At 36.1% G+C, this 24,943-nt stretch overlaps 2 protein-coding genes across 2 annotated transcripts in view; one reads left to right on the top strand and one right to left on the bottom strand.

Moving 5' to 3' along the window:
* Window positions 1-356: 356 nt before the first annotated feature.
* Window positions 357-3,698, top strand: nkx6.3 (NK6 homeobox 3). The gene is made up of 3 exons (XM_067412531.1): window positions 357-1,018; window positions 2,196-2,365; window positions 3,110-3,698. Exons 1-3 carry the CDS (start codon window positions 598-600, stop codon window positions 3,338-3,340), a joined length of 822 nt encoding a protein of 273 aa, XP_067268632.1. The 5' UTR covers window positions 357-597; the 3' UTR covers window positions 3,341-3,698.
* A 5,793-nt stretch (window positions 3,699-9,491) lies between these two features.
* Window positions 9,492-24,943, bottom strand: part of inpp5l (inositol polyphosphate-5-phosphatase L) — a 52,272-nt gene continuing 36,820 nt past the window's right edge. Inside the window, exons 6-16 of the mRNA XM_067413240.1 lie at window positions 22,975-23,078; window positions 21,111-21,163; window positions 20,655-20,774; window positions 19,121-19,199; window positions 18,939-19,034; window positions 17,091-17,165; window positions 16,931-17,004; window positions 15,348-15,459; window positions 15,110-15,178; window positions 14,937-14,996; window positions 9,492-9,566 (exon numbers count right to left, since the gene is read on the bottom strand). Of these exons, the coding sequence (XP_067269341.1) occupies window positions 14,955-14,996; window positions 15,110-15,178; window positions 15,348-15,459; window positions 16,931-17,004; window positions 17,091-17,165; window positions 18,939-19,034; window positions 19,121-19,199; window positions 20,655-20,774; window positions 21,111-21,163; window positions 22,975-23,078 (824 nt within the window). The 3' untranslated portion in view covers window positions 9,492-9,566; window positions 14,937-14,954. The remainder of the gene's footprint in view (window positions 9,567-14,936; window positions 14,997-15,109; window positions 15,179-15,347; window positions 15,460-16,930; window positions 17,005-17,090; window positions 17,166-18,938; window positions 19,035-19,120; window positions 19,200-20,654; window positions 20,775-21,110; window positions 21,164-22,974; window positions 23,079-24,943) is intronic.

Below are 24,943 nucleotides of genomic sequence, written 5' to 3'. Positions count from 1 at the left end.
CCATTTCCTCATGTTACGCTTCCTAGCCGCACCTCCACAGCCACGGCAGACGGCCCATTAAAAAGCAACTTATTCTCACCCAGACTTTTTAAAAAACTATTAATCTGTTGTCAACCAATCAAAGGCTGTCCCACTGCGAACGGACCAATGAGGAAATCAGGCACGTTGAGCGCTCAACCAATCAAGACGGGGCATTGTAATTCTGTCCATCATTATGAAGAAAGTGCCACAGCGGTGTAAGGTGCATCTTATTTATGACCTGCAACCAGAGAGCCAGTGGGACATTTGTCTGTGAAAGTGAGAGTAGCGCTGGGTGTTCACTCTGGAGTTCCAGCATCCATTATGGACTAGTTAAAAGAGTTGAGAAGAGGAAGTAACAACAGACTCTTACCTGACCTTTGAGGCATTTTGAACCTGGGGTGATGTGAGGACCACACTGAGCCCTGGAAACACTCCAGATTATCAAACAGAAAGCTGTCAGGTTGTGTTGAACTCAGATTAGACCCTTCGGAGTACTTGATGTCAGGACCTTGGTAAGAAATCAGCCTGGAACCATCATCGTCATCAGGAACAGAAGAAGAGCGCACACTAGTTTCCATGGAGTCCAATATTTCAGGGTCTTTCCTCTTCAACAACAGCTTGAACCAGTTCCCCTCAGACATCAAGGCCCCGGTGTGCCAGTACTCCATTCCCAACTCCTTCTACAAGCTCAGCCATGCCAATCTCAACTCTCAGCTCCAGGCTGGCACTCCGCATGGCATCAGTGACATCCTGAGTCGATCCATGATGGGCGGCCCGGGAACCCCTGCGCTATTGTCCGGGTACCCCTCCATGGGTGGCTTTGGGACAGCTGTGCCCAGTCCAGGGGTGTATTATAATCGGGATTACGCCCCATCGGGACTGACCGCTTTCCCTAAACCTGGTGTTGAATGTTCGGGTATGAAGGGCAAAGGAGGCAGCAGCTGCTGGGTGGATGGAGGATATGAGTGGAGAGGAGCGAGACAGCAGTGTGGCAACAGTAAGTCTCTGCAAGACAGAAGAAGTACTCTGATTAATTTGACAGAGTGTTATGTAATACTAATTTACCTACCATTTAGTAAATTTATGGAAATTGTATGTATATCATACAAAAAAAGCAATTAGACTGTATTTAAAGACCTCACTCGATGAGATAAGGTCAAATATTAGTCCAGTTAGTGTGATTATTAGTAGTGTAGCTGACTGTATATGATGTACATTTTATTTAATTATAAGGACGTGAACAATATTTCACTATTTTTCAGTAAACATATTATGAAAAAACATCTTAACTTATTAAACAGTTTATTATTTTAAGATTTCAGTGGAAATGTTACACGATTTACGAATCAATGTTAAATAATGTAAATTAAATTTAAATAAAAAGGTTGTGGATGTTATTTCAAATGACTGTTTTTTCAGTAAACAATATATAAAAAATATATAATATATATAAACTAAATATATATATATATATATATATATATATATATATATATATATATATATATATATATATAAAACACTAAACTAAACTAAAATATATATAAAACAATATATAAAAAATCTATAAAATTAATATATTTATTAAATCAGTGTATATACATTGACTGTATATAGTGTAAAATACATTTTAATGATGACCTTTTTTCAGATATACAAATAATTGTTTACTTAACAAAACTGTAGGCCTATCGTTTTAAAACGTTAGTTATTTTAAGCTTTAAGTGGAAATGTTAAATATTGTATTGAATATAAATATATTCATTATTTATATAATATAAATATAAATATATTTTATTTAATATATTATATTACATTTTTTATACAATATAATAAACATTATATAATCTTATTAAACATTTGACATTTTCATAGACAATGAAAAGTAAAATTTATAATCCCAGATGCTTTTTGCTTTTTATTTAAGATTATTCTATTTATTCCAATATCTCTTTTTTTCAGTTGTTACTAACTAATATGAATGTTTCTAACATAAAACAAAAAATTATACATGTACATTTTTTTCTATTTGACCAGTTCATGCTTTTAAGTTAGGGTGAATTCAGGGTGATTGGGACAATTTTTGACATTGAGATGACTTCCAATATCCCTGAAATCACATGAAATTGAAATTTAGTTTAGTTGGGATACACAATCTTGTGTTTACTCTGTAGATGGTGGGCATCACACTGAGACTGCGGGGAAAAAGAAGCACACAAGACCCACTTTCAGTGGACACCAGATCTTCGCTCTGGAAAAAACCTTCGAGCAGACCAAATACCTGGCAGGACCAGAGAGAGCCAGACTGGCATACTCACTAGGCATGACTGAGTCACAAGTTAAAGTAAGATAACATTCTACTACCACATTGTAAAAACATATTTCTATACTTTTTTATAGATTTTTATAACTTTTTTTCTTTTGTCAAATAAACTAAAAGAATGAAAGGGGTAGTAGTTCACCCTAAAATGCAAATGTTCTCATCATTTACTCACCCTCATGTTGTTCCAAACCTGTATGAGTTTCTTTCTTCTGCTGAAAAACAAAATAAGATATTTTGAAGAATGTTGGTCATCAAAAAGTTGATGGGGGTCCATTGACTTAAATGAAGAAACTATGGCTACTTTCAACTGGTTACCAGCATTCTTCAAAATATCTTCTTTTGTGTTCAACAGAAGAAAGAAACTCATACAGGTTTAGAACAATGTAAGGGTGAGACAGAAATTATGACAGAATTTGCATTTTTGGGTGAACTATCCCGTTATTGTGGTTCAGATAACATTTTCTGAGTTTCTGTTGATTAAACCATTATCATTGGTTATATTAACTGACATTTTTTATTTCAATGAACTCAACCATTTTTACAGTGTAATAAAAATGCATTCGTTTCGTGCGTTAATCTAAAAACAACACCGGGGAAACGTGTAAATTGGTTGGTGGTTAAAAGTTGGTAAAGTTGTTGAGAAGCTAAAATAGGAGGTTGTATGTACATAACAGGAACATTCTCAAATGTTTATTGTGAGAATTTATTCAGTAATGAGTTTTAACAGCACCTGCGTGAATCTGACACGATGATGTGGTTCCTCAGGTGTGGTTCCAGAACCGGCGCACTAAATGGCGGAAGAAGAGCGCGACGGAGCCCAGCTCCACACAGGCCTCGCGGGGAGAAAGCGGAGGAGATGGGTCAGAGAACGAGGTTGAGGACGAGGAGTACAACAAACCGCTGGACCCCGACACGGACGACGAGAAGATCCGACAGCTTCTGCGAAAACACCGCAGAGCTTTCTCAGTACTGCGCCTGGGACCGCACCATCTCTGAAGGCGAACGCGCGTTTAATAGTCTGTAATGGGCCAAGCACACATATTCATACCATATACAGTAGGCTATACACTTTATGAAAACAAGGGGTCTCGAAATATACAAATATACAGTAATATAGGCCTAGTCTCATGACTGTTTTCGGTAACACTTTCTATGAACATTTCCACCATTTGTTGTGGTCAAAATTATACCGGCACAGCCTAAGCTTTTCAGCGGCACAATTGTAAACAAAACAATTAATGCAATGGCTAAATTAAATGCGAAAGGTAAAAGACTACAACATGTTTTGGGCAGTGTGTGCATTGTATAAATGCACTGCAGCCTGTTGTTACAAATTTTCCCTACAAAAAAGATAGCGCACATTTGTGGACTAGAATTTTGGATCAAGATTATAGTTACTGCTATTGATCTTTCTCGTGAGACATCTAGCCCTGTAACTGATAACAATTATTATTATTATTATTATAGGTTATATTACAATGCATTATAAATCAATTTTAAGCCATTACGAATAGATTTATGTCGCATTAAAGGCTTCAAAAAAGTGTTATAGGCTATAAATATTGCTCAAACTTTATTCAGATATCAAATGTATTATAACTGCTCATAAAACTGCAGGGATAGCAAGTGGATATGGTAAAATGCAATCACATAAACCAATACCAAATGAATCAATAGCCTACCATATTTTCACTCTTTATATGACTGTACATTCTTCCTTTATTCGAAAAGCATTTCATGTCGTGTCCGTGTCCGTGAAGTTTAACTAACCTGCAACTGCAACCCTTTCAGTCCATAAATCAGTTCAAGTTCAGACAGGGATGTTTAGCATGTTTTCCATAATGCCATACAAGCACTGTGAAGATATTATTTATTGATTTTTAAAAACTCTTGAAGACAGGGTAGATAGATACTCCCCTAATAATAAATAAATAAATAAATAAATAAATAAATAAATAAATAAATAAATAAATAAATAAATAAATTCAACCATAAATAAGTCAAATGTTTAACATCTAAAATGCATATATTCTAATGTATATGATCTGTAAATTAATTATGAAGAAAATGCACAATAAATTGCTGTTTTGAATGTTGAGTCAGTCCTGTTATTATGAAAACCACAATCTCTTTTCCAAACCGTAACAAAAGCTGTTTAGTGGGGGGAAAAAACTTTTCAGCATACTAGATAATGATCATTATAAAAGGAATGAAATATTAAGAATATTAAGTTGCATTCTAAATTATTGCCTGAGTTTAGCCTGTTGGAAAAAGGCTGTTTGAACTGCCAATAAATATAAAACTTGCTCTGATAACTCTACAGGAAATCAGCCGGCACTGGATATAAAGTGGTCATCATTGTCAGTTTGATGAATCTCATTTAACTAATAGCTCCTTTGAGATCAGTTGTCTACAGGGAGACATTAGTCAGATCTCAGATCCTTTAATCTAAAAGAGAGAGCAGATGGTGGGTGGGAGGGTGTGTGTGTCTTGTTGAGCATCTGCTTGTTATGGACGTCTTAACAGCACACCTCAATTAAAGGGCCTTTTAATGATAATGACTCCGGATTGATCAATTAATGTGAACAGAGTCAATGTGAAACAATTGACCAAACAGGCATCAATGGAACTTCTCAGCGATGCTAATTTTAGCACCTGTTGGGATATTAAAATATCGAAAAACTCGATGGCTGTGTACGAAAGCTGAAAAATGCTTCCTCCGCAGACAGCATAAGAAGGTATAAAGGGTACATTTTCCTGTAAGAAATTACTATTGTAGTAGAAAATTTGCTTAGTTGTCACCAAGTTGTCATGCAAACACTGCCTGCAAACTCATTGCATGTTCAAGTGAGCTGCCTAAGCTTTCAGACTGCCCATATGCCATTATAATCAATGTTTCTGAATAATAAAAAAGGCTCATTCCTAATCCTACTACGCATTCAATTTCCCTGACATTTTTTTATTTGTTTGTTTAAAAAAAAAAGAAGTTAATGTTTATTAATTAAAGGAAGATTAGGTTAATGGCTGCTGAAAATTCAGCATTGCTATCAGATACATTTTATTTTAAAATATATTAAAATAGAAAACTGTTCATTTAAATTGCAAAAATATTTCACAATAATACTGGTTTTACAGTATTTTTTTTAACAAATTAAATGTATTAGTGATCAGACTTTATTTAAAAACTTTTTTAAAAATCTTACCAAACAAACTTTTGAACAATAGTGTATGTGTTCATATATTCAATAGCAGTATCAATTCACATCTTTATCGCAATTAACAGAATTAATAAATAATTTCAATAGTTTAGTTTGAACATTACTATTTATTTACCCAATTTAAACATTCAGTTGTATTTTTCCAAAAGTATTGGGACAACCCTCCAAATCATTGAATTAAGGTGTTCCAATCATATCCATGGCCACAGGTGTATACAATCAAGCACTAGGCAAGCAGACGTTTCTACGAACATTAGTGAAAGAATGGATCGCTCTCAGGAGCTCAGTGAATTCACGCTTCTCTGTCTGGCAATCCGATGGATGAGTCTGGGTTTGGCAGTTGCCAGGAGAACGGTACTTGCCTGACTACAAAGTGTAAAGTTTGGTGGGGGGGGGGGGGGTATGGTGTGGGGTTGTTTTTCAGGGGTTGAGCTTGGCCCATTAGTTTCAGTGAAAGGAACTCTTAATGCTTCAGCATACCAAGACGTTTTGGAGAATTGCATGCTTCCAACTTTGTGGAAACAGTTTGGGGATGATGGCTTCCTTTTCCAACATGACTGCGCACCAGTACACAAAGTAAGGTCCATAAAGACATGGATGAGTGAGTTTGGTGTGGAGGAAATTTACTGGCCTGCACAGAGTCCTGACCTCAACCCGTTACAACACCTTTGGGATGAATTAGAGTGGAGACTGCGAGAATCAGGCCTTCTCGTCTAACATCAGTGCCAGACCTCACAAATGCGCTTCTAGAATGGAAAAAAATTCCCACAGACACTCCTAAAACTTCTAGAAAGCCTTCCCAGAAGAGTTGAAGCTGACATTTGTAAAGGTTAGGCCAATTCCATATTAAACCCCACGGGTTAAGAATGGGATGTAATTAAAGTTCATATGCATGTAAAGGCTGGCGTCCCAAAACTTTTGGCAAAATGGTGTATGTATCTGCTAAAAACTAAACAAAAAACAATACGACTTATCAGTTAATGAATATATACATTTTATTAGGAAATAAGACATACCATATTTAAGAAAAACATTCATTGGAGCTGCAGAAGGTATAGTACAGTAAGGGGTCTGTAGACCATTTCAGGCCAGTCCAACATTCGGCAGCACATTAGGTACACCTAGAGTAAATGCACCGCAACTATTTTACTGCATCTTGCGTCTATTACAACAGATCTATCAAACACAAGGTCTGCCAAAAGTCATAAAATGGAAGAAAAAAAGGAAAAAAACAATACAAGGAAATATAATATTTGGCACGTTATCAAGCATCGTGTACATCTTCAATCACTTAAGAGAGTAAAGAGTGTTTTTTTTCTCCTCCTGCAGTTTTTAGGTATGGATATGACTGTTTAAAGGGATAGTTCACCTAAAAATGTAATGTCATAATTTACTAATTTACATTTATGCATTTTTCAGACGCTTTTATCCAAAGCGACTTTTATTGCATTTAAGGTACACATTTTGTAAGTACTTACCCTATGTTGTTCTGAACCTGCATGAGTTTTTTTTGTTTTGTTCTGTTGAACACAAAAGAAGATATTTTGAAGAATGTCTTGGGACCTGAAGTCAATGGGAACCAGAAACTGGTTAACAACATTCTTTAAAATATTTATGTTCAGTAGAAGAAAGAAACATACAGGTTTAGAAGTTGAGTAAATGATGATAGGATTTGTTTTTCACGTGAACTATAACTTTAAGTAAGATTCATTTGTTTACTCAAAAACAGCCTATAATTTCCAAACGGCAAATTACTCCTGACCCAGCAGTCACCATTAAAAATAAAATAAAAAATTAAAAAAAAATTTAATATCCATTTTCTGGATAGACAATATATAACAATATCTTTTTCAATTGTTCTGGAATGGCTCCATGGCAAAACCTAATTTCAACAAGTACAACATGTTCCTGGAAAAACATTCCAACCAATCAGATTTAAGGGACCAATTTACAGTTTATGTCAAGTTTAGGCTTGCACCCATTGTTAGGTGTTTCTACATCAGTGTTATTTCCCTATCAATCCCTTCTTATTTTAGGGATCACTCATGGATAGGGTTAGTGACCCAAGAACGCGTCTAACTCTGCAAAATCGTGCTAATCCATGACAATTCCTCAAACAAAGTCAATTTTTTTTTTTAGAAAAAAGAAGAAGAAAAGTCAGAGAGACACAGAAAGTAGAAATAACTTAAAGGTTAACATAAAATAAGCAATGTGACTGATTTCACAATTGCTATGAAAGAAAAAATCCCTTTTATTACTATGAATGCTCACATCACTGCTAAGTAAAACACTTCCCCAAATCTAGTGCAAACATGAATGGCTACATACACGTGTAACTTAGCATGCTAATAACAGTGCACATAAATCTCAAGAGACTGTAGTGTTTGTGTTTATCTGTAAAATCTCAAATGCTAAATGACATCGATGCCGTTCCTACAGCGACTCTGTGGCCTCCTATTGAACCACGGTTTGAAGCGATGCCCCCGAGAACAGTAAATTATGTTGACCATACCATGAATCAACTTCAACAAGTCCATTATTGACAAATGGGCTGTACGATTTAACCCTCGCGCCTAAATTATGCGTGGGGATGTTCAGATTATATTGATTTAATCAATAAATTCAAGTTTGGTTAAGAAATCACCGCCCTGTCATATCTGGATATAATCGCTTGTAGAGATTTGAAATGAGGAACATGTTGCTCTGGACATTTAAAGGGGCATTTTAGTATAAAAGTGTGTCAACTTCAATTTTGAATATTATCCGTTTGATTATTAATATATTTCTGAGCATCAGTGACTCCAAACATCTCCAGATGGGCAAACAAGGTGATTCAATAACAGTTACGTAGCCCTACGTATTTACTATTTAAAATCATTACATAAAGCAACGCATTTACCACACAGAACCATAATAGATGAAATATGCTTATTACAACTAGCTTTAAACAGATTTAACGCTGGACCAACACCAATGAAAAGTTATATAGAATGGTTAAACTTAACTAAACAATACCAAATACCCAAGATCCAACGTAATTAAAACAACAAACAGATCTTGAATGCCATGCTCCACATTAGCATTCCACATTGCACTAGTGCTCTAATTAAAAGTCTGGGGGCTTCCAGGCCAGGGCACTCTGGGTGGGATTTCCATAATTCACAAGTGCTAATGGCTTTATAACTTGTCCCTTGCTGTCCTGTACATATTCTATTGATCCGAGAGTCTGACTAACAACCCCGCAGAGACAATGACTGAAGCCGAAGACCCGCTGACAGCCATAAGTGCTGAGGCGAGTGTAAATGCAAAAAACGCACGATTATGAATCCATACTCGCACATGCAGGAACTGAAAAGCAACTAGCTGAAAGCTACAGTGTCAGCCCACACTTGCTCGATGCACATGCACACAGATGAAACGCAGATGATGAAAGTCGATGCAAAGTGATTCCGGAGAGAAACAGCGGCCAAAGCTTGTGCGTCGCAGCAGCTTGCGTTTGGATACGGTGCGCTACTTTCAGCATACTTGTACTTGTATTCACATTCTTACAATGAGTAAAAGCAAATGAACGAAGCTGTAATTTTATAATTCGCACGAGTTTACTCTATGCAAAGTCTAAAGCTTAGTTGTTTGAACAAAACCAGGAGTTGAGAGCTTTGAGAAGTGCCTTTGTGTTCTTTCTTTTTCCTTTCTCGATGTTGTCCGATTGTTCTTTGTTCAGATGTTTCTGAAGTCACACTGAACATACCTGAAGTCTTTGTTAAATGTGCATTGTGAGGAAAGTAAAACTATGAGAACATCGCTTTCAGAAAATGAACAGCTCCTGTCCTTTACATTGGGTGCCCATTTGAGTTTGCCAGGAGGTTTCAGGGGTCCTGTAGGGGTTTTCTCATTGTCTCGGTGTGTGAGAGTGAGTGTACATCAAGTACTGTAGAGTCCTGGCGTGATCGGAAGGGATGACCACACGATAGCCTCTAAGGTACACATCCACAACACAGGAAGTCCTGAAAAAGAGAGAAAGTGTTTATCAACTGGAAAAAAAAATTTTTTGCACATGACAACTTTGTGACTTATTTGTTTGGTTTATGGGTATTTGACATGAAATTTTGGTTACACTTTATTTTAAGGTGTCATTGTTATAGTGTAATTATATATTTAAGTACCGAGTGATATTTAGTAACTACATGTACTTGCTATAGGGTTTGGTAAATTTGGATTAGGGTTTGGTTGAGGGTTAGCTGCATGTAATTATGCATAATTTACTGTTATTACTACGGTGAGTACATGTAACAATACAGTCTAACCAAAATGTATTCTGACACCTTCGAAATTCTCACATTATCACAGTTTATTAGCTATATTTTAGAAAATGTTAAAAAATTCAAATATTTGTGAAAATAAACTAAAAAGTCTCTGACTAAATTTGGTCACAATTCTTTATCAGTTTTACTGGTAGTCCACTATATGAACATGTTTGTGTATAATATTTCACAGGTTACTTTATTCTGCTATCCCCCGGTGCAGTCCTGCACCCACTATTAAAAAAATAAATCTGGTGTCTGAATAATGATTGGTTTGACCATGTTACAAGGACACTATAAAATAAAGTGTAACCAATTTTTTGGAGGGGGAATTACTGAAGGAAAAGGGCGATTTAAACATTGTGAAAAACTAAATGTATTGTTCCAAGACATACATTTTCCGTTACATATTGAAATAATTTTTAACTCCAGGGCCATATTCTTAAAGGTGCACTATGCAATCCATCCACTAGAGGTTGCCTATTCAAAACAAATGTGTAGTTTGATGATGCAAAGTTTGAGTGCAGCATCTTGGGACATGTGGTCTTCACCTCACAGCCGGTGGAAAATAGGACTCGGGCAGAAATCATGTTCATGGATGCGGTTATTAACGTTACTGTAGTGTAAAGCAGAGCAGGAGTGAGGGTTGTGGAGCTGAGCACGGCCGCTGGAGCGATTGTTATACAAACACCTGCCTCGCGAGCACCGGGACTTTTATCATGACGGGACGGGACACATTCGCCGGGTGCCTGCACGCACTATTTCTGCTCTTCCGGTTATGTTTATGAGGTAATACAGCTCTGTTTATCATATCAGATACATTTAAGTGTGTTGAAAATGATTTTATGACGTTACTCCATGCGTTCACTTGTTCACACTGCTAAGAGTAAAGAGCTTCTGCCAAATAAAAAACGAAACAGAGGGTAGCACAGATATGACGCAATTGACAGGCGACTTCCTCAGATGTTATGCTGAAACGTCCCTGTCCCTAGTTAAAATAGCTATTTTCTCACAATTTACAAATAGTTGGAAATATTTGGGATATTGTAGGTACTCAACTGAACAAAATATATAACACTGGCCAAGTGGTTTTTGGATATTTTACTGCAAAAATACAACATAGTGCACCTTTAAAGCATCTAAGAATCCTCTCAGAAAGCTCCCAATTTACCTTAAAAATGTAGGAGTCTTAGCTAAAGAGTGATTCAGGACCGATCTGAGAGCAATTCAGAGGGAGGAAAATAAAAATAACTGTTATCATAGTGAAGAGGCGGTGTTTGGTTGGTTGTCCAAGAAAGAAGCACTTTTAAGTATAAGGTCTATAAAAGCCTTCACTTTGAAACAGACTAAATTTTGCTGCTAGCTTTAGATAGAAAACATTATTTGTGTGCAAATGATTTGTTGAAAAGCAAAAAAGCAGCAGCCCTTTCAACAGAAACAACCAGAGAGGGAGAGAGCTTGCGCACGAATGTGTGTGTGTGTGTAAAAAAGACATTGTATGGTTGCAGCAACTGAGCTATAGCATAATAATACTCATAGATCTAGCCTATGTGATGGTTGTGCATGATTTGGCAATAGGGGACAGCCATATGCTGGGGAAAATCGAGCCGCCTCCCGAATTTTTTGATTTTGTATGTTTGAAAAATATTTGGAGATCGGGAGGTGCGAAAAATGTGCTCGGCTTGTCTTGTTTTTCCGCTCACATGCTGCGAGCCACGACCATAAGAGCATCCACAATGTCCACGCGAGAGAAAGAAATCGCCTGCGAGCTCGTATGACAGCAAAAATTGCAACTTTTAATAATTCTATAATAATAATAATGTAATATATTTTTATATTATTTTCAATAATTACGTGCCAATATTTTCAAATTAATTTAAAATGGCCTTTTATAATGTTTGTATTTTTTTGTTTTGTTTAAATCTCTCTCTCCAGTGTAAAACCCTTTGAATTACCAGTGAGTATGACACAAATGCTATGTAAATTAACTTGCCACGCTTTGCCTGCTTTTCTATATTCTGTCTGCACTTGTATCACAATTTTTGCAGTTTTGTATTGCTTGGTATTCGGATCGCCAATGTCACGTGATTTCAGCAGTTTGGATCACGAGTCAAACTGCCAAACTGATGAAATCCCGTGACATTAGCGATCCGAATCATTGATCGATTCACTGATTCATGGCCATTTGAATCTTTATTTGAAGAACACGGAAGAGAAGACAATGAGTCATAGTTTTTGATATTTTTGGACCAAAATGTATTTCTGATGCTTCAAGAGATTCTAATCAACCAACTGATGTCACATGTGGACTACTTTGATGATGTTTTGATTAGCTTTCTGGACATGGACAGTATAGTGTGCATAGACTGCATATGCTCTGGGACTAAAATATAAAATATCTTAAACTGTGTTCTGAAGATGAACGGAGGTCTTACGGGTGTGGAACGACATTAGGGTGAGTCATTAATGACATCAATTTCATTTTTGGGTGTACTAACCCTTTAACTACCGAATCTATGATATATGAAGCGTTTGTGAATCTGGAGGAGAGTTTTCGTAAAGGCCCATTTTATGCGCAAATTACTCCGAATTTGCTCATATATTTATGAAAGATTCATGAATGAGCCTTTGTACTATATGATGAATGAGGCCCATTGCCTTTGTACTATACTTAATATACAACATTTCATATCAACATTGTTTCCAGCCTTTAACTTAATTGTAATTTTACATTCAAAGTGGTCCAAACCTTGTAACTATTTTACGTTTTTGCAGACTGAAATGTTTTACAATGTATACTGCATTTTCTTCAACATAATAATAAATGGTAAAATAAGGGGGTGTCACATAATCCGCTTTACACCCCAATTCTTCGATTTAACAATCAAAGAATACTAATGTCCATAATTTAAGTCTATTTGCAGTTTAAATCACAGACCAGTAGCAGTAGTAAACCCATCTAAACACTAGACAAGCGTAACCTATAGAACACACATAAAACTGGCAGCAAAACAAAATCACTGCCCTAAAAATGCCAATATGGGACAACAATGCAGGATAGATCTGTGTTCTGTGTATCTGTAATTAATGAACACTGGTGCGTTTATGGTTCAGTGCAAGGAATTGCTTGCGTAGGCTTAAGAGACAGGGAATCCAACAGACATAGATCAGGAGACGAGCGGCGGGACCCGTCTTCCATCATGCAGCACTGAGGTGCTTCATCTCGGCTCAGCGTCACAGTAAACGAGGGCCGAGGGGCTGCTAACGGCTCCTCGGGGAAGATCAGAATAGAAATCTTAAGTGGACTGATGGACATTCAGCAACTAAATCTGGTAATGGGAGAGATTTACTTAGGTGGTTGACAAATAACATGGGCATAAACCTTTTTCCAACATCAAGATTTTATGCCCTTTTTCAAAATGTTGATTTTGTTTTTGGAGTTTAGTTGGTTTTCATGTTTGAATGTTTAAAGAACAAATATATTCACATTTTTACATTATTGCCGCACTTCTTTTCCCAGTCTGTCAGAAAAGGTCTTTGCATACGGAGTTTATAATTTTCGTATGTGTTTTTTTATATTCGTCATCTGGTTTTGAATTGTCAAAACCTCTCTCAAAATACTTGAGCGGATGTGAAAAACAGAAAATCGAACCGTGCAAGGACCTTAACGCTCTGTTTAGTTCCCGTCTCTGTAGCCCCTCCTTCAGAAAAGCGCAATGTGCTCTGATTGGCTGGCTGGACCTGTGTGTTGTTATTGGTCAATCAGAAATGTCACATCCCTAACCATATCCTTAAAGGGATAGTTCTCCCAAAAATAAAAATTCTGTCGTCATTTACTCAACCTTTAAGTTGTTCCAAACCTGTATGAATTTATTTGTTCTGTTGAACACAAAAGATATTTGGAAGATATTTGTAACCAAGCAGATAGAGCAACCATTGACTACCATAGTATTTTTTCCCCTGCTATGGCTGTCAATGGTTGCTCTCTTTCATTCTTCCAAATATCTTCTTTTGTGTTCAGCAGAACAAAGAAATTCATACAAGTTTGGAACAATTTGAGGGTGAGTGACAGAATTTTTATTTTTGGGGGAACTATCCCCTTAAGTTTTGACACACACAACTCAGCCAGGCCTTGTCCCCTATTTTGTGTATACCTTTGGCAGGAATTATTTAAAGGAGGAATATTGTACCTTTTGTATATATATAGCTTTTCCCGGTCAAGCATATGTGGAGTGACGCAGCACTGTTTTATGATATTAGATACATATGAAAATTATACGTTGAAAATTATGTTAAAACATTACTCTGTGCATTTGCTCCTTGGCTGCTATAAGAATCTTGTTGCACACTGCAGTAAGCTAGCTCGATATTAGAATGTCATATGAATGGCTTGTGTTGCTAAATGGCATGAAATTCATTGGTAATCATATTATATTATGGAGAAAATGCTGTACAGAAATTAGTTTTCTGTCTACAAATGTATCCATACAGTTGTTCCCTTCTCTAATGAAATGCATTAAAGCATCCTTGGTGTTTCCATTTTTTCTACAAAATAATAAAACTAAAATCAAAGGTAACGCGGGTATGATGTCATTGATAGGCGATGCACAGGCACGGTCCATGTCCTGGGTAAAATTGCTTATTTCTCTGGATTTAAAAACATTTGGGATAATGTAAGTACACATGTCAAAAAAATATATAACACTGTTCTAGTGGTGTTTGGATATTTTAATCCAAATATCTTACATATTATCAACTATGATATTTAATATAGTTTTAGTTGAAGTACATCATGTCACACTGCCGTTAATCTTTAATATAACAAATAAAGTTAATTACATTGGTATTTCTTAATTGGTATTTTATTTATTTTTTTACATTTTAAGGTTATTCCTAAAACGATATATAAAAAGTATAACTAAATTAAATACCAATATAGTTTGATTCTATTTACATAATCCCAGTATAATGTATTGTCCATATTACTGGAATATTTTGAAAGGTCAATCGATGTTTCAGGTCAAGCTACACAAGCAGCAAACACAACACAAACAAACTAATGAAAGGCCTCACCCTTTGAATCTCCTACTGTCAATGTGCTGTTGTCTTCAGTGGAAAAAACAGGAAAACAGGCTGGAGACGAGACATAAAACATCACCAATTATATGATAAATAGTTATCATCATTTATAGATTCATCCATGTCTACATTTTGATGAAGACGTGATGTTTGAGAGATCTGATCACCTTGTGGTCTCCCATGCAGATGTTGGAGCCCAGCGTGTTATAAACAACACCGCGCTCACCCTCTTCCATCTGCAGACAACAAAATAAATCCACAAATTAAGCTGTTCATTCATCTCAGACATGCACAATGCATATCGTTTTGTACCAAATTATTATTTATTTCATCACATGGATATGTAATATACAATAACATATTTAGTTGTGGTGAAACAAAACAAAACTATAAATGTAAGCCTACCCGGTGAATGATGTCTGTCGCGCTGTGGGACATTAGGATGCGGTCACACCATGCCGGGCATCGGGTGTTCATGTACTGTGTAGGTTTAGTGTAGTCTTCACTGTATGGGTAACTGAAACATTAAAATGGTACATACAGAACTCAAGACATGAAAATTACATGGTTTTGGACTGATCATTTAATATTTAACCTTTCAATGTATCCTCACATTGCGTTCACTCAAAATGAGAAAAAAACTGTCAAGAAACATAAGAAACATAAACATAAGAAACATTTTCTTAACATAAGAAAAAATCTTTCTGGCCCCAATCTTTTGAACGATAGTATGCCATTTTACAGTTGATCTACAGTTGATATATATATATAGATCAACTGTAAAATGGCATACTATCGTTCAAAAGATTGGGGCCAGATAGATTTTTTCTTATGTTAACCATGGCTGCATTCATTTTATCAAAAATACAGTGAAAACATTAATACTGTGTAATATTATTAAAATAAAAAAACAGTTTTCTATCTTAATATGTTTAAAAAAATTATAATAATTCCTGGGATGGCAAAGCTGAATTTTCCTATGTATTGACAGACAAGAAATCGAGTGTATTATTTGAATAATCAAATGTCTGTCTTTGGTCTCACTTTATTATCTGTCTTTGCTGTTTGTTGTTGACCTTTGATAGTCCAATTCAGCCATACTAATAAGCAAACATTTCTTTAGGTAAAAATCACATTTGTTTCATTCTTTTTTTTATTGCTGAAGAAAGAGTGTTGAACTTTCTTCTTCTGAGTCATCTCACATTTGGTGTGAAAGGGCCTTTACATCTGACAAAAATATAACTTTTTTTCAGTTTGTTGTTTAGTCCAGCCAAAGTGAGAAAAAGTACCACAAAAGTAATGTAACACATTATTTTCCAAAAAAGTAATGCAATTAGTTACTTTTTTCAGGAAGTAACGCAATATTGTATTTTTTTTAAATAACTTTCCACAATACTGGTCTGGTCTTCGGATTCACATGATCCTTCAGAAATGATTTGAATATGCTGATTTATTGTTCAAGAAACATTTCTTATTTTTATCAATGTTGAAAACAGTTGTGCTGCTTAATATTTATGTGGAAAAAAATGTTTTCAGGATTATTTGATAAATTAATAAAATGTTCTTATGAATAAAAGTTCATAAGAACAACATTAATTTGAAATGTAAATATTTTCTAACATTTTAAATTCAACATTTGATCAATTTAATGCATCCTTTCCGCATAAAAGTATGCATTTCTTGCAAATAAATAAATAAATAAAAACTTGCCAATCCAAACTTTTGAATGATAGTATTGAAAAGTATTGTATTTCTGTCAATCAGCAACATGCAATGTTGGACCTGATTTTACAGTGTCCATAAAGATCTGATTGGTCTTTGAAAAGTGCAGATAATATTATTGTTTTGTTTTTTTAAATGATACACTTTGGCCTTGCAAAACAAAAATGTATTTCAGAAGCGGCGTCTGATGCTTGGATTTTTACCTTTGGAATATTGTCCACTATTTAAAATTCTCGAGTGATTTTAAGATTTTTAAAGCTGTTCACCTAGGAGGAAACCGGATATCCTCCTCTGTGATGACGTCGTGGAACGCAGAGATCTCCTTATCGTACTTCAGCAGCTGAAAGAAAGAAAAATACATAAACACAAACACAACATTTCTAGTGATATACTCTTTATATCTCAATTATTTAAAAAAATTCAAACCTCTTTTCCGTTGTTTTCTCTGAACACAGCCTGGTGCAAGTAAGCAAATAACTTGGTCTCTATATGGAGGAGAACCTAGTGATGGAGTGATAAGAAAGAAGACAGAAAGAATGAAATATTGAAAAGAAAGCGAAGGAACAAAACATGAGTACAGAAAAAATAAACACAAGGAAAGACAAAGAGTAAAGACAAAGGTGAAAAGAGAAGGACAGAGGTTAATGCAGGGCATAAAAAACCAGCAAAGAACAGAGAGTAACTTCAACTTTGCTGGCACAAAAAAATGAAGCACAGGTCCGCAGGAGTGATCTAAATGCAAGCTCGCATTTTCAGGACTGGCAAGAAGTCAATATCAACCCTTCAAGAACCATAAATCTGGCTGGACAGTGTACTGGATATGTCTGAGCGCACACAAAAAGAAAAAATTAATCATCTCCTGGATGCAAAGTCAGAGCCCTTAACATCTATGTTTACAAAACCTCAGGAAAGCAAGTGTCTGTTGGCTGGTGGCTCTGTCTTTCTGCATATTGGTAAATTTAGAAAAAGAAAAACATAAAAAATAAGGTTGTCAATTTAACACATTTATTTAGTGACATTAATTGTAATATAATATATATTAGTCAAGTAATAGTGGTTACAGTGGCCAAAGTCTGACTCATCCACTACCAATCAAAAGTTTACTGTCAGTTACAGTTAGAGTTTTTTCTTAAGATTCTTTATTTGCTCACCAAGGTTGCATTGGATAAATTGTGATATCGTGACATTTTCAGCATTTTCACCAGTCTTCAGTGTCACAAGATCCTTTAGAATAATTTCTTAATATTACAATTAATAATAACTTGCTTAAACATATTTATACACATACATTACTTGATATAGTATTAATTTGAAATAGTAAAGAAATTTACATTGTTAAGGCCCATTTTACACTGGACGCGATTTTGACGTGCGAATAAATTGCGAGATGGTTTTATTTTTTGATCAGCTGTTTGTGTAATGAGCGCTTCCACACTGAACGCAAATGTGCTGTGGCGAAAAAACGACATGTATTTTTTCGCTTCAATGCCGATTTTTTTTACTCTAGCCACGGCAAAAATGGCTTCAACCAATCACATACAAGAGAACAAAGGTGACGAAATGTCCAGTTGATGTCACAAGCTATTCAATCAACATTAACCTTTGCCAGGCATGGCATTTCTCATGAGATAACAGCTGTAAGCTGTACAGCTGCAGCTGTGTTTGCCCACTGTATGCTACAGACAGCAATAACTTAGCCTTTTATAAATTGTTGATTTTTTTCGAAACGTTGTGTCCACAATTATGGAAAGTGGACGTGTTGCCATCAGTATGTGGCACTGAAATGTTCACATTGTGACTCGACTGGAAACATCTGCTCCTGAAGTGCGCGGTTTGTCTTGTCAGATGCTCTGCTGTCTCGGGATGAGATTCTCAAATTGTCCCACAGACTTTAGAAAGCTGTCGCTGCGAATGTTTTGGAATGTTGGAGCTCTGAAACGTAGCAAATACGTGTCGCGGATGATGTGAATGGTTTTGACACAAAATATTCGCTTATTCGTTTCGCTTTTTCGTTATGTGTCCTTTGAAAGGGCCTTTACAAAGGATTTCTGTCAATTTAGATCCATTTAATGCATCTTTGATGAAAAAAATAATTCTCACTGACTTTTTGAATGGTGGTGTACAATTGGTTTGAACAATTAATGCAATGTGTAAATGGCCCATAGATTTTCCTCAGACAGACTTAAGTTAACTTTTGTAATGTCTACTGAATCTTCCTTCTCTTTTCTCACCAATATCTGTTTTCACCGAACAGCTTTAAAAATAAATACTCACCTGGTGGTCATTGTCTTTTTCTTCACAGATGATTTTTTCTACTTCGTTGCTACTGTCTTTTTTTACCGTCTGGATATCAGCCGACATGGAGAGGTTCTGTACAAAAACAAATATTAATCTTTATATAATATATGTGTGTATGATTTTCTGTGGTCCGTGTGGAATATATCAGTCAGATCTACCTGTACTAGACTGAGTGTGTCAAGGCGGAAATTGAAATCTCCAAACAGGAAGAAAGGCAGAGGACTGTTATCTGCTAACCTGCAAGACAAGAGAAAGAGTTTGATATGGGACCACAAACCGCATTACAACTCAATGGGCCCTATTGTAACGATCTAAGCACATGGCGCAGGTGCACTTAGGACGTGTCCAAATCCACTTTTGCTATTTTAACGATGGAAAAAAGCGGTCTGTGCACCAGACGCAGGGTCCAAAAGGGTTGTGTTTTTTGGGCGTAATGTAATAAACCAATGAGAGTGTCATCTACTATTCCCTTTAAAAGCCAGTTACACTTGCACCATGGCGGATTCACTATTTACATGTTGGATTTTGTGAGTGGAAAAACTGAATGCTTCTCCAAAGAGGAATCCTGTTTGTGTGCGGCTGCGCGTCCCTGAGTGTGTAACAAGCAGAGTGTATGTGAGTTGTGGACCCACCTATAGGCGCATTTCTAACTTACCCTTTAAATAACACAACAAATACTGCACTATTGAATTTAGAACAGGTTTTTGTTGCCCAATGGTGGAGTTTATTTTAGCTGCCTCAAAATAGCTATGCGCCATCAATGCGCCTGAACACACCACGTTTTCAGACCAGCCATTGTCGAACAGATGGGCATGAGTGCATTTGTTTTTTGAGGGTTCCTACAGATTTCTTCAAGTTAAATTCAAGTCTTTTTAAGACCTTTTTAAGACATAAAAAATGAATACCCATTTCACGTCCCAACCAGCAAAGAAAAAAAATGTTTGCGCTCCTCCTTTGCTTGTTGCTCGAGGTCTGTGTTGTGTTGTGTTGCAGTGTATGGTTGTGGTGCTGTAGCACGTGATCTTACTTAAGGCATCATGTGTTTGCAGTATTTTGTACTGTGACCCGGGGCTGCATTGTGTTCTCAATTATTGGTTCCGCTACGCTTTAATTAAACTACGTTATTTAATCAAAATAATCGTGGTTCACAAATGAAACTTTTGAGGAAAAATACAATACAGCACAATTTTTAAGACCCAGATATCAAAATTCAAGACTTTTTCAAGTCTTTTTAAGGTATTATTTCCAAATTAATAAATTCAATGCTTTTAAGGCTTTTTAAGACCCTGCAGGAACCCTGTTTTTAAACAATGTGGTCCTGGACATGAAAATGATAACTGATGTGTTATGTTGTTATCAATGATAAATGATAACAACACAACACAGCATTTAACTATATATATCTGTATGTAAAAAAACTTAAAATAATGTTGGCCTGGACAATTCTATTTAGGCTTTGATTTGATCATGATGAGTGAACTATGATATTATAGGTTAATAAGATTTTACCCCACCATTGTGGCCTCAGTTTATGAAAGCAAGCTTCTTTTTGTCTTCAGAGTTTTTGTGCAGTAAATGCAGGGATGACGTGCACAAATGCATGTTTTTTCATTCTAATTTCATGTCGTCTTTGCATCCATTGTCATTTTTATAACTTGAATGTATTTACACAAATAATTCAGAAGCACCAACCTGTTGATGACGTATCTGAGAGCTTTTTTGCGGTTTGCTGAATACACTGACGGACTTGCGTTGCAGGCTATGAGGTTGGAGGCGTCGTGAAACAGGTGAACGTTCACCAGGTCTAAACCCCTGTACACACACAGATAAACACAAGAAATATTATATATGGGGAGGAGGGGGGGGGGGGGGGGTCATCTGTGACTGATGTGGGACATTAGCTGATAGGATGGAGTTCACAGGCTCCATTCATTTATCACTCAGTCTTCAGGTTCCTGTACTGCTCTATTATACTGCTGCCATGCATCTGCTATTAATGTGCTTATGATGACATACTATTCCACTAACACACAGCAAACACAAAGTGTTTTCTTTAACCTGAAGCCAAAGAACACTTACACGATAGACTGTACAGAAAATTATGGGGGACATCTCAAAAGGTGAAGAAGAGTGTGTGTGAAAACATACTGGTTGTGAATGATCCATCGTGTCCTCATGTAGCCTTTTCTGGACCACTTGAACTGTAATAAAATGCACACACACATTCGCATGCATATTAAAATTAAGATGGAATCCATATTACTTTATAGACAGAGTTCCAGTACTATTTGTGGTCTTGCCGATAACTATGCTGTAATAGAAAAAATATTTTTATATTTATATATATTTTCATGAAATGACAAATCACCTGTTTATACCATGAAATATAGAACACTACACAACCCTCTATGGACACTTTTGAAGCTTGAATTGAAGCTTGATCCGCCATTGTCTAGTACATTTTTATCGTATTTATTTATATTGTATCATTATAAATAGAGGTAGCAGGGATATTAGGCTGCTATCACTTTAAGACAATGCATAGATGCAATATTACGCATACGTCGTCTTTCTTAACTGTTTACGTTCACTTAAGTCATAACTGACTATATATGCACGCCAGGGGTGCATTTCCCGTACAACAACATAACTCACTGCTTAACTACCATAGTTTGTTGCATCGTTGAAGAAATCAACTAGCTAGTCACGACTTTTAAATCTCTTGACAAACTTGAAAGACATAAATGACATTTGTATGTATTCTAAGTAAAAGATATAGATCGTACTCAATGTCAGTTTTTGCTCAAGTTAAGGAATTATTAAGTCCACGTCATGCAAACAAAAAACTATGCTTCTAACCACAGGTCGAGAGCTGTCATTGCAACCACACAAGTTTGTGAAGCTGTTTGCTAATGTTCGTTGGAACAATGGTCTCGGGAAACACCGACATGTTGAACTATGCTGACTATGCACTTTGACATCCTTTTTTGTGAAACTTTTTGTTTAAGCGCAAGAAGACGCGAAATAGCTCAATTCAGTATTCGCCTTACTGTGTTTGATTGTTTAAATTGGCAAGGCTAAAAAACTTTTATGAAGATGCAGCGCTGGTCCGATCAGGACAGTGACAGTTCTGTATACTGCATTTAGAGCTAGCATGTGTAAAAGCTTCTCTCTATCTCTCACTTTGTGTGAGAGAAAGCGACAGAAGGCGCTCTCCGCCAAGTGGTGGTGTGTAAGGCTCAGCAGACAATGAAATTCTATCTGCGCTAAACTTATTTTTGCCTTTAACTCAATCACAAGCGACTAAAATTGTACAATTTACGAGCCAATTGCAGATTTTTGGGTCGCTTAAAGTCACCTTGTGTGAAATTCGGTCACATATGCAAGTAATTTACTCGAATTGTAGAGGGTTGGAACATTAAACAAAGATCATTTTAGTAAATTGTATGCGTAACAAACCTCTGAAGTCTTGCCTTCTCTGTATCCAAACTATATCCAACAATTAAAATCATGCAATATGTCATCCAAAATTGTCACATAATCTATTGAATTAATTTTCATTTAAAGTATTAAAACATAAATAACATTTAATATATGCAACATTTTAATATTTTAGTAATAACTGCTTGTTTAATATTTATCTTGAATTTTAATTACCAAACATTTACATTTTACATACATCCTTGTTACTATCCTATGTTACTATATTATTTTCCCCTCATTCTAAAATATATAGCATTCATTAAAATTGTGATGACAAAAAATAGCATAATTTTGAACATTTTTACACCATGATGGGAAGATAAGTAAATATCTGATTCCACAATATTACATGGTATAAATGTGTTCAATGAATTAATTAAATGTTTAATCAATTCTTGAAAAATGCTGATAGTTTGTTCTACTTCCAGTATTTCTGTGTTTCAAGGTTCATGTAACACATGCTCAATGCATTGTAAGAAAGCATTTAAACAATACAAGTATGAGTAAATACCACTACACACACACTTACATCAGGCCAAAAGTTCTTGGGGAATTTCTCTTTTTCCATGGTAGTCACTCCTTCCAGGGAGCCCACGTACTTGTTATGACCTGAGACAGCTTTAAACTCCTTCACTACAAGGAGGAGGAATAAACAAACAAGACATATTGTAAGAAAAACATGCAAATGCAAAATCAATATACTAATGTTGGCGTTGTCGTGCTGCTGTAGGCTGTGAGAGCAGGATCTATGAGGCACTGATTTGATAGGGCACCAAATTCATTGGTGCACTGATCTTAATGGCTCTTCTATTAGTCCTCTTCTTGGGAGCTTATTCATGAGATGCTGTGACTAGAACAGATGAAGGCTCCTGAAAAAAGCTTATGAGGTTAAATCCTGTTCTATCAGAGACTAACCAAATGAGTCAAAGGAGAACATTTATTTCTGTTGTGTTGGTTGGAAATGTATCTCTCTGCTAATAGTCTTATTTTTCGACTGGTAAGATGTGAATTTCACAAAAATGTATTTAAAAAAATAATTTAATTGTGAAAACATACAGTGGGGCAAAAAAGTATTTAGTCAGCCACTAATTGTGCTCCCAGTTAAAAAGATGAGAGAGGTGTGTAATTTCCATCATATATACACTTCAACTATGAGAGACAGAATGAGAAAAAAAAAAAAAACATTGTCTGATTTTTTAAAGAATGTATTTTTTTTAACTCCAGGGTTAAGATCTGGAGACTGGCTAGGCCACTCCAAAGCCACTTATTCGTTGCCCGGGCGGTGTGTTTGGGATCATTGTCATGCTGAAAGATCCAGCCCTGTTTCATCTTCAATGCCCTTTCTGATGGAAGCAGGATTTTACTCAAAATCTCATGATACATGGCCCCATTCATTCTTTCCTTTACACGGATCAGTCGTTCTGGTTCCTTTGCAAAAAAAACAGCCCCAAAGCATGTTTCCACCCGCATACTTCACAGTAGGTATGGTGCAACTCATCTTTCTTTCTCCTCCAAACACGACAAGTTGAGTTTTTACCAAAAAGTTTAATCTGACCCTATGACATTCTCCTAATCCTCTTCTGGATCATCCAAATGCTCGCTAGCAAACTTCAGACGGGCCCGGACATGTACTGGCTTAAGCAAGGGGACACGTCTGGGACTGCAGGATTTGAGTCCCTGGCGGTGTAGTGTGTTACTGATGGTAGCCTTTGTTACTTTGGTCCAGGCTTCTTTGCAGGTCATTCACTACGTCTCCCTGTGTGGTTCTCACCATTCTTGTGATCATTTTGACCCCACAGATCTGCTTTGATCTTGCGTGGAGCCCCAGATCGAGGGAGATTATCAGTGGTCTTGTATGTCTTCTATATATATTATATATATTTTATAATAATTCCATATATATTTTATAATAATTGTTCCCACAGTTGATTTCTTCACACCAAGCTGCTTATCTATTGTAGATTCAGTCTTCCCAGTCTGGTGCAGGTCTACAATTTTGTTCCTGGTGTCCTTTAACAGCTCTTTGGTCTTGGTCACAGTGGAGTTTGGAGTCTGACTGTTTGAGGTTGTGGACAGGTGTCTTTTATACTGATAACAAGTTCAAACAGGTGCCATTAATACAGGTAAAGGGTGGAGAACAGAGGAGCCTCTTAGAGAAGAAGTTACAGGTCTGTGAGAACCAGAAATCTTGCTTTTTTGTAGGTGACCAAATACTTATTTTCCACCATAATTTGCAAATAAATTCTTTAAAAATCATGTGATTTTTTCACATTCTGTCTCTCATAGTTGAAGTGTACCTATGATAACAATTACTCTCTCATCCTTTTAAGTGAGAGAACTTGCACAATTAGTGGCTGACTAAATCCTTTTTGGCCCCACTGTAATTCACGTGTTAAAGGTGCCCTAGAATGAAAAATTGAATTAACCTTGCCATGGTGAAATAATAAGAGTTCAGTAAATGGACATCACATTCTGTGAGTCTCAAACATCATTGCCTC

The sequence above is a fragment of the Pseudorasbora parva genome, chromosome 13 (genome assembly GCF_024679245.1).
Source record: "Pseudorasbora parva isolate DD20220531a chromosome 13, ASM2467924v1, whole genome shotgun sequence".
Classification (NCBI taxonomy): Eukaryota; Metazoa; Chordata; class Actinopteri; order Cypriniformes; family Gobionidae; genus Pseudorasbora; species Pseudorasbora parva.
Note: the sequence above shows the minus strand (reverse complement) of the source record. Positions and strands in the feature narration are given on the sequence as shown.